General features: G+C 43.9%; 1 protein-coding gene across 2 annotated transcripts in view; it reads left to right on the forward strand.

The window, feature by feature from the left end:
- The window catches only part of TMC5 (transmembrane channel like 5), an 82846-nt gene extending 76519 nt beyond the window's left edge, over positions 1–6327 (forward strand). The window contains exons 22-25 of one of the 2 annotated variants that reach the window (XM_082430961.1): positions 132–210; positions 1254–1358; positions 2537–2579; positions 3304–6327. In XM_082430961.1, the coding sequence (XP_082287087.1) occupies positions 132–210; positions 1254–1358; positions 2537–2579; positions 3304–3350 (274 nt within the window). In that variant the 3' untranslated portion in view covers positions 3351–6327. Of the gene's footprint in view, positions 1–131; positions 211–1253; positions 1359–2536 lie in introns of both variants that reach the window. The other variant, XM_082430960.1, reaches the window with a different exon arrangement.
- Positions 6328–11025: the final 4698 nt, after the last annotated feature.

Genomic DNA, 11025 nt, shown 5'->3' on the forward strand with positions numbered 1-11025 from the left:
TTTGCAGGAACACTGGCTGGGCCAAAATCCATTTGCAAGCAAATATAACAGTTCCTCTGTACCAGCTGAGATTCGGAGCCTGTAAAGCCTTGGAGAGAGTGTCTGCCATTCTTTCTTTTCTTCTCTTCCAGAATCATCACCTACCTTTACTGGCAGATCACAGAGGGAAGGAAGATTATGATCAGACTGCTCCATGAACAGATCATTAACGTAAGTCCCATTGGATCCCTTTGTTATTCTCCCCTCCTTTTTAACATTTTGTAATGGAAATTTTCAAACATAGTCCAAAATAGAGAATAGTACAATGAACGTTCCCACCACCTAGCCCTGACAACCATTAACCTTTGCATACTCTTATGTCCTCTACACTATCCCTTTGCTGTAAATCTCTGGATTATTTTCAAGCAAAATCCTAGCCTTTATATCATTTTATCTGTAGACTCTTCTATATGCTTGAGAGATACACACTTTTAAAAAACATAACCATGGTACCAATCATCACACGTAAAAGAAAATTTAATAATTCCTTACTGTAATCTTATAGTCAGTCAATGGTCAAATTTCCCCAATTGTCCCATGAAGTGTCTTTTTACAGCAGGATTACTCAAGTCAAAATCTGAAAAAGTGTCACATGTTGCATTTGGTTGATGTGTCTTTTATGTTTCTTTCAATCTATAGCTGTTCACACTTCCCGCTTCTCTTGCCATTTATTGTTGGAGAAACCAGGTCTTTTGTCTTGTAGTAGTTCCCACATTCTGGATATATCTGATTTGTAACCCTGCAGTGGTGTTTAGCACATTTATTTCTTTTTTTTTTCTTAGCAAGTTTTAATTTATTTTATTTATTTATTTTTGGCTGTGTTGGGTCTTCATTGCTGTGAGCGGGTTTTTCTCTAGTTGTGGCGAGCGGGGGCTACTCTTCATTGCACATGGGCTTCTCATTGCGGTGGCTTCAGTAGTTGTGGCTTATGGGCTTAGTTGCTTCACGGCATGTGGAATCTTCCTGGACCAGGGCTCGAACCTGTGTCTCCTGCATTGGCAGGCGGATTCTTAACCACTGCGCCACCAGGGAAGTCCCGAGCACATTTATTCCTTTAACTTCTATTTTAAAATTAAGGAAACTGGACTTCCCTGGTGGCGAAGCCAATGTCCAGGACCCTACCTGCCTAAAAATCAACCTTTCTATCATTTGCTTCCCAACCCCACACCATCATTCATCCTCCATGTTTTTGTTTTTGTTTTCCTTCTTGGCAGGAGGGCAAAGACAAAATGTTCCTGATAGAAAAGTTGATCAAGCTGCAGGATATGGAGAAGAGAGCAAGCTCCACCTCGTTTACGCCAGAAAGGAGAGACGTGGAGGTGAGGTTGGAAGCCGCCTTGGGATCCCTGTGACACAGATGTGCCCTCCTGGGAAAAGTGCATCAGGGAACTAGAATCACATCAGGGCACTTCACTTTCTGTGTTTTAACATTTCTGTATTTTTTATTAAAAAAAATAATACGCATTCACCATGTTCTATGCCTGGTCCTGTTCTAGGTGCTGGGGTTATCATGGTACCACAGTAGGGCTCTGCCCTCGTGGGGCTTGCCTGTATCTTTTCCATAACCCAACCAAACAGAAGTATATCCCACTGAGATGAAAAATGGCTTGAAACCTCACCCCACTAGGTTAATGATTCAGTGTATATTCTTCCAGATCTTTCCCCCAGGCATCTGCAAACAAGCATGCATCTACTAACATTCTTGTTTATTTATTTATTACAAAAAAGGGGTTATATTTTACACATAACTCCCCCTCTCCCCGCTTAATACTATATCTCAGACATTGTTTCAGTCTGTACCTACTTGGACATTTGGGTTGTTTCCAGTTTTTTTTTTTTTAACACTAAAAAAGTTGTGTAATGAAACATTTTTTTTATTATAATTGTTTTATGTGAGTGTTTTATCTGCCACAGGCATGCACATGATAATGTTAACAGATATTGCCATATCACGCTCTTAAAAAGATTTTTACCAATTTCATTCATAACAAGAGATGCCTGGAATCCTGCTCTAATACCAAAGCCTGTGCTGGCTTCCTTGGTGTCCTAGAAAATGCGGATAAACAGTAAACCCACGTTAATTCAAATGCTACTAGTTTTAGAAGTTATGATCTTGTCAGAAGAGACTACCATGTCGTTTACTGCCTGTGCAAATCAATACCACCAGCACAATATAGGTAAGGGATCTAGAGGCCCAGCTCTAAATCCTTTGAAGGCAAGGATCATGAGTGTACCTTTGCAGGTCCTAATATATTACCTGGTATATATTGTAAGTGCTCAGTAAATATCTGTGAATGAATGATTAAATGAATGGAATCACTGCCCATAAAAAGTGAAACAAAACATGTTTGATATTTCTATGGCTGAATCTTGGTCTTAATCTGTCACCTGTTCATACTAAAATGGTGAGGGCTCACAAGTCTCACCACTGATGCAGCAGGATCTGAGGTGTACACTCTCTTCCAGTGATGAGATGTCTTGTCTTCTTCTTTTTTAGCAATCTGGTCCTCTGCGTGTCAGAGAACATGCTGCTGCTCGAGGTGAGTACCCGACTGGCACTGAAGAAGGCCTAATCCATCCAGATGACAGGTCCCAAGACAGAGGGTCAGAACTGCTCCTGTATCAGTCACTCGTTCAATTGCAAGAACTGGCCCAAATTGGCTTTAGCCAAAACTCAACAATAATTCTTGCTTTAGGTGTGGCCAGAAGCAGGGGCTTACAGTATGTCACCAGAACCTGGTTTCTTTCTGTTCAGTTCTTTTCCATGTTATCTCCTGATAATTACAAGACAGCTTTCTTAGCTTCTTGTATCTTCTCAGATTCAAGTCTAGTGTGAAAGAGATCCAGATTCTCATTGTGTTTCATTGGATCTGAACCAATTGCTGTGGCCAAGAGACTGTGATGATTTCATTGGCCAGATCTGAGTCTCAGACCTCATCTCTAGATACAGGTGGTACAAACATACAGACCACAGGGACTGAGAGAGTGGAGAAGGGTGGCTTTCCAAAGAAAACCTGTGGCTAATGCCAGGAGGGGAATGAATGTTGAGGAGGAAACAAATAAACCCATTCATCTTTTTGGAATAGCATTCACTGACAGCATCCAATGATGGGAGTTCAAGGGAGAGAATTGAAGAAACTTAAAAGGAGGAGGCAAGGAAGGCCTGAGAAGCTGTGGGATCTTGAGAGCTAATTTGGTCTTTCCCTTGGAGATATGGGGCAGTGTGCCTCTGTGCTAACTTCTCTTCTCCTGTATCAAACCCAGACCTGCGATTTAGGCGATCAGTTCAAGAAGATAATCCAAAGGCCTGATAATTATTGTGGTACCCAGACACCAACCAAATAAGGAAAGAAGATAGATAAAGATGGAGCAGCTTCCTCCATGACACCTGGGCCTTTAGGAGATTCCCAGATGGGAAATTCAAGCCTTTAGCGAGGAGTGGAAACTGACTACAATGTAAATACAGAAGTAAAATTGGGCATTCTCTGCTGTTTTTTTTTACACCTGAATTGCTGATTTTTCCAGACAAAATATTTGAGATTTTCCAGTAAAGACTTGTAATATTTGAACTAGTTCACAAAAACCTGGGAAGAGTTGTAGTTTAAGAGATATGCGTATGAATTATTGATCCTTAGAAATCTCCACTCCCAGAATTCCCAGACCTGGCAAAGGTTTGGAGACGGGTGCTAAGACAAGTGGTCCAGCCTGAATAAAAATGTGACCCTCGATCAGGGATGTGAAGCCCCTGAATTGTGGAACCTGCATTTGTTCATGACTTTGAACTAAAAACATCCCCATTTTTCCCAAAGGTGAAAAACAACCAGAGGGCTCGTCTATGACCTTTATTGCACATTGAGTACACGAGTCTTTTGGATTGGACTGGGGTGGGCATGTGTGGACGGGGACACTACCCCTGTGAGGTTTTATGCACGATCATCAGAGTCTTACGTTGAACCAAACATGAAATCGGTGGTGATGTGTGGAATATATATATTGAATATGTATGTGTATGTATATGTATGTATATGTGTGTGTGTGTACATATGCACACATACATGTATAAAGCATTTTTTTGCAGATTTCCTAAATGATTCACAAGGCACCTGACTCTGCTTAAAACGGAAGGGTCCAGCAGAAAAGTGCAATTACCAAATTACTCGGGAGGAGAAATCTCCTCTTGAGTAATCACTGTCATGAAATCTAATTGGAACTGAATTTAGAAAACATTTAAGATGAATTTAAAACACAAACATCCAGTCAGTGCTCAGTCATTGGTTCACTTCTTCATTGACTTATTTGCTCACTAATTCATTCATCAGCTGAATTAAGTTCTTTTGGTACCATCTTTGCTCGTGGTTGCTAGAAGTGCTTGTTCGTTCATTCCTTCGTTCAACAAATATGTACCAAGTGGAGGGGAACAAGATGGTGCACAAGTCAAGACACAGCCTCCGCTCTCATGTACTGTCTAGCAGATCACTTTAGGCAGGAACTTAATAATTAAACAGTAATTACTTATAGCAGGTGCCATGAAGGAGAAGCCCAAGGTACAATGGGAGACTTAACTTGTCTGTGGGGTCAGTGAAGGCAGTCTGTGCAATTGATATTTGAAGGGATTTTTTCCCCCGTGTGTTATCCTAATGCTATTTGTGCTTCTTTGGCTTCTGCACTGAAATGTGAACTCCCTCTGGAAGCATCATTTTTGCTCACTTCCCATATGCTCAGGGCTTATATCCGGACTGCTTCTCCATTCACCTCTTTTTTTTTTTAAAATGGGATTTATTTATTTATTTATGGCTGTGTTGGGTCTTCGTTTCTGTGCGAGGGCTTTCTCTAGTTGCGGCGAGCGGGGGCCACTCTTCATTGTGGTGCACGGGACTCTCACTATCGTGGCCTCTCTTGTTGCGGAGCACAGGCTCCAGACGCACAGGCTCAGTAATTGTGGCTCACGGGCCTAGTTGCTCCGCGGCATGTGGGATCTTCCTAGACCAGGGCGCAAACCCGTGTCCCCTGCACTGGCAGGCAGATTCTCAACCACTGCGCCACCAGGGAAGCCCCACCTCTTATCTTTACTTCAGTGTAGCCCCTGCTTCTCCTGGAGGAGCAAACACAGTAGAAAGATCTAGTCTGTAGGTCTCACACACACATTTGGATGTGTGTAACATCCTTACATCCTTGGTCTTGAGATATAGGGGATATATTAGTTTGCTCGAGCTGCCATAACCCATAGCACAGACTGGAGGCTTAAACAACACAAATTCATTTTTTCACAGTTCCAGAGGTGGGAAGTCTAAGATCAAGGTGTCCAGAGTTTTGGTTTCATTCTGAGGCCTCTCTCCTTGGCCTGTAGATGGCCACCTTCTTGCTGTGTCCTCACATGGTCTTTCCTCTGTGTGCACATCCTGGTGTACCTTTGTGTCCAAATTTCCTCATCTTATAGGGACACAAGACAGATTGGATTTAGGACCCAACCTAATGGTTTCATTTTAACTAACTCACATCTTTAAAGGACTTATCTCCAAATATGGTTACATTCTGAGGTACTGGAGGTCAGGACTTCACCATATGAATTTTGGGTCAACACAGTTCAGCCCATAATAGGGGAAAGTCACCCCCAGTCCCATCAGGACCTCTCATCAGGCAGCAGGGCTCTCATTGCTCACTGCACCCAGGATCACACAGGGAGCTGTTCCAACAGCCAGACCCAGGCCCTGCCCGCTCTAGACTAACTAAATCAGGCATCCATAGTTTTCCCTTAAAGGTCTCAGATGGCTTCAGTGGGAAGCCAGGGCTGAGAACAACCGAGCTAGAATCTAGAGTAGTGCTTTCTGAACTTGCTTGACCATAAAAGTCACCTGAGGCACTTATTGAACATGCAAATAGTGAGCTAAGAATATTGCATCAAAAATTTCTGGGGACATTGTCCATCCTCCTCTTCCAAAGCTTGTCTCAATTCGCTCAAAATGATAAAAGTAACATGCTTTCCAAGAGTCACCTGAAAGCTGGACAGGTGTTTTAAGTATTTAAAAAGGATAGCCTCTCTTGAATTTCTGCAGGATCTGATTCTTTAAGAGGCCGCAGTGAAGGGCCCAATTCATTTTTTATAGGGCAATGAGATGATTTTGTGTGAAGTTCAATTATAAAAGGATTATAAAAACATCATATGACTGACATGTTTTTATAACCTTTGAATTGGGGACAGGTGGTAAGAATTAAGCTCATTAATAGGAACTGTCTCTCAGTAAGGTAGCACTTTTTAAAAAAAATAAATTTATTTATTTGTTTTTATTTTTGGCGGTGTTGGGTCTTTGTTCTGTGCGAGGGCTTTCTCTAGTTGCAGCGAGTGGTGTACAGGCTTCTCACTGTCGTGGCTTCTCTTGTTGCAGAGCACGGGCTCTAGAGCGCAGGCTCAGTAGTTGTGGCACACGGGCTTAGTTGCTCCGCAGCATGGGGGAATCTTCCCGGGCCAGGGCTCGAACCCGTGTCCCCTGCATTGGCAGGCAGATTCCCACCCACTGCGCCACCAGGGAAGCGCAGTAAGGTAGCACTTAATGGTACCTCCCTAAGTTCTCACAGTGGGAACTTTTTCATAGCATTTATGTGTCTGATCGACGGTGAGACAGACCATTGGGAGGAGCTCAGGTGTGGAGCAGAGGGGCCCTCTACTTTGCTCATGACTGCACCTGCCTGATAAAGAGTAAATGCCTTACACTTGCGTGGTGTTCTGATCCGCACAGCGCTTTCTCCACTTCCATCACCTGGGGATCTTGTCATAAAGCAGGTGCTAGGGAATTCCCTGGCAGTACAGTGGTTAGGACTCAGCGCTCTCACTGCTGGGGTCCTGGGTTCTATCCCTGGTGGAGGAACTGAGATCCCATCTGCCGTGCTTTGCAGCAAAAAAAAAAAAAAAAGCAGATTCTACTATTCTAATTTGTGAGTTCAGGGATGAGGCCCGAGAGTCTGCATTTCTATCTAGTGCTGTGGGTCTGAGGACCACACCCTGAGTAGAATGGTTTTAGGGCTCCTCCAAAATTTGTTTTATTTTATCTTCATAACAACAGTATTATACTGTTAATACATTTTTCAAAACACATTCACTTTTTTTCCCCTCATTTGAATCTCATAACATTATTGCTATAAGACAATTGGTGCAAGTATTATGATCTCCATTTGACAGATGGAAACTTAGGCACACACAGATTAAGTGATTTGTCTGAGGTCTCATAGCTAGTGAGTGGCAGAATTGAGACTTGAGCAAAGATCAGAACCAACTAGAGGGCTTGTTAAAACACAGGTCCTGAGCCTGACCCAGAGTTTCAGATTCATTATCTCTGGAATGGGTTCTAAGAATTTGCATTTCTAGGGTTTCCCTGGTGGCGCAGTGGTTGAGAATCTGCCTGCCAATGCAGGGGACACGGGTTCGAGCCCTGGTCCGGGAAGATCCCACATGCCGCGGAGCGACTAGGCCCGTGAGCCACAACTACTGAGCCTGCGCGTCTGGAGCCTGTGCTCCGCAACAAGAGAGTCCGCGATAGTGAGAGGCCCGCGCACCGTGATGAAGAGTGGCCCCCGCTCACCGCAACGAGAGAAAGCCCTCGCACAGAAACGAAGACCCAACACAGCTATAAATAAAAAAAAAAAAGAATCCATTTAAAAAAAAAAATTTTGCATTTCTAGCAAGTTCCCCCTTATGCTGATGTTGAATAACTGTCTTCACGATATTGTGATTTATAAGAAATACATATTTGGTCTTTCAGGTGACCGAAATATAGGTCTCATATATATTTGGCCTTTGTCTACAGTTCCTGGCTCAAAGCTCCCCAAACCCTTGGAATTTCCTAAGCGTTGAGTGATAAAAGTGTCTTTTTGCTCTGAGAATGAGGTGACTTTTGGAAAGCACCTAAGGTTGGGGGCCTGGATGTCAACGGAGCCAACCACGTGATTAGAGGGTTGGAACTTTCACTCCTACCCCCTTGATTTCTGGGGAGGGGATAGGGGCTTGAGGTTGAATCAATCGCCATTGGCCAGTGATTTAGTCAAACCTAACTATGTAATGAAGTCATCTTAAAAACCCAAAAGGACAGCTTTTTGCCCTTCTTTTTGGAGAGCTTCCATGTGGGGGAAACAGAACACTTCTGTGTGCCCCCATGCCTGGCCCCAAGCTCCAGGAGGACTGAAGCTCCTTTGCATAGGACCTCGCCCAATGTATGTCTTCATCTGGCTGTGGATTTGTATCCTTTAATAGCCTTCCATAATAAATCGGTGATCTAGTGAGTAAATGGGTTTTCCTGAGTTCTGTGAGCCGTTCTAGCAAATTAATCAAACCTGAGGAAGGGATTGTGGGAATATCTGATTTATAGCCAGTCAGTCACAAGTGTGGGTAACAACCTGTGCTTGCAGCTGGCATCTGGAGGGTGGTCGTCTGGGACTGAGCCCTTTACCCATGGCATCTGATTCTATCTCTGGGTAGATAGTGTCAGAACTGAGCTGGATTCTGAAGGACCCTGCCTGCGACTGAGAATTGCTTGTTGTTGATGTGAGGAAGCCTCCACACACAGAACACACTAGAATTGGGCCCAGGAACCCCTTTCAGTCTCAAAGGACAGCATTCTTTGAGAACCCTCTGCCCAGCTGATATCCATCCTCTTCTTAACACTTGGTGTCCTGCCGTCAGATTTTGAGCATAATTTAAAGTTTGATAAAAGAACACACAGGTCATTAATCTTCAGTACTTCTGATCAAAGAAATCAAGTAACTTTGCCCTGCAGTAACCGTCACTCCATGCTAAGGTTTGAGTGGATGTCTGGAACACTTCATTAACTTCCACCCTGCCTTGTTCTCAAAGCTGTGGTTGACTGTCCTGTTGAAGCATTATTCCCACTTCAGGAAACGGTGTCATTTAGAAATTCTTGTCTCATAAAGAGTATTTATGTCTTAGTGAAATTCTTGTCAAGACAAGATTGCACACTCATCTCCAAATAAGAAAATGAGTATCGTTTAATGAAGTAAGCAGTGGGTTTCTCAAGCCTTTTCAGGCAGCCCTTCCAGGTTATCTGTCTCCACCACTCTGAGAACACAGGGGCAGTCCAATGAACAGCAGAGGATGTGATTTTTATCCCTATTGACTGTCTTGGAAAGAATGCTATCTTTGGATGGCTCATTTGTCGATGCTACTGAATCATTACACTCCCAAATCCTTCCCCCACTCTAGGTCTATATCCAGGTTCCTCAAGGAACCTTCCCCTTGGATATCCCACAACTCATTCTTCCAACTTTTACTGTCTACTGTGACAGGCACTGTAAGGAGTGCTGGGAAGGCTTCTCATGGCTGAGCCCTTGCTAAGGGCCACAAAGGGTGATAAGCCTTCGTTTAGAGTGCTGGCTCTGGAACTATATAATCAGGGCCTGAATCCTTATCCTATTACTGTCGTGTGACTTTAGGTAAGTTACTTAACTTCCTTGGGCTTTGGTTTTCTTCACTGTAAAATGGGATTATAATGGTACCTTGACCTCATGGTGTTGTAGCAGAGTAAACACACAGAAAGCATTTGAAACAGTGTCCAGTACGTGGTAGGCAGTCCATAAATCTTAGTTATTAACAAGCATTTTACATGCACTCTTTCCTTTAATCACAACTACCCCTGCCGTGGTACTAATACTGCCCCTATTTTAGAGATGAATTCAAGACACTAGCTATATGACTTGCCCAAGGTCATACAGCTAGAGATTAGGAATTCAGATTTAACTTTTTCTGATGTCAAATCCTGTTGTTGGGACTTCCCTGGTGGCACAGTGGTTAAGAATCCGCCTGCCAATGCAGGGGACATGGGTTCGAGCCATGGTCCGGGAAGATCCCACATGCCACGGAACAACTAAGCCCGTGTGCCACAACTACTGAGCCTGCACTCTAGAGCCCGCAAGCCACAACTACTGAGCCTGTGTGCTGCAACTACTGAAACCCGAGCACCTAGAGCCTATGTTCCGCAACAAGAGAAGCCACCACAATGAGAAGCCTGCACACCGCAACGAAGAGTAGCCCCAGCTCGCCGTAACTAAAGCCCGTGCACAGCAAAGAAGACCCAATGCAGCAAAAAAAAAAAATCCTGTTGTTAACCCCGTTACTATACCTTCCAAGTAAGTAATTAACACCTTCTTTCTTCATCTGAATTCTCCATTCTTCAAGGCCCACGACCACCTTAGCATAGGATCTCAATCCTTAATTGGGCCTGGCTGAGTCAAGTGCAATACGGATTTGGGACAAAGGTCAAGAGACAGAGAACTTCTGGCTCTCAAAAGGTCTTCACACCACAGAAGGGATGTTGTGAACTCTGTGCTGCCCCCAAGAGAATTTCTTCCCTGTCATTCGCTGTATAGCCTCTGCAGGTAAGCCAAAGGGGGAATTCAGTCCACACATGTTTTCTTTGGTTCCTTTCTCCTCCTCTTGTCACTCTAGTCATAACGTGGCATGGAAGTCATGCAGTTTAGATATCTGTTCCATTCACTGAATCTCTGTCCTGCTGTTAATTTTAAAATTCAAGAAAATTCATTTGTAAACATCCCAAGCCTCATTTATTGTCCTCCTGCCAACACCAACTATAGCAAAAATCAGTCTGCTTCTCACCACCATCCAGCTGTGTGGGCTGGTGGCCGAGTTGCTACACCTGTGAGGCCGGTGACCCATGAGGATCCAGGAGGGAAGTCATGACTAAGCTGTGGGCCTGTGACCAAGGCCAGATAGGGCTGAATGGTGGGGGTGTGGGGCAGCTAGAGGGGAGAGCGAGCTTTGCAATTTTTTGAAGACTCAACTTCATTTTAAATGATGCCACTTAAGTTCACAATAAGACCCCTGGAAGCTCACATGGGAAAGAGCAGAGCTGGGAATCAAGGGCTCTACGTTATAAAGGCAGACAAGGTGAGTGGTTCTCTGAACCGACTGACCTGGACTTGAATACCAGTTACACCAAGGAATTTGAGACCTTGGGTAAGTGA

Source organism: Balaenoptera physalus (assembly GCF_965194825.1).
Source record: "Balaenoptera physalus genome assembly, chromosome: 16".
In the NCBI taxonomy this organism is placed as follows: Eukaryota; Metazoa; Chordata; class Mammalia; order Artiodactyla; family Balaenopteridae; genus Balaenoptera; species Balaenoptera physalus.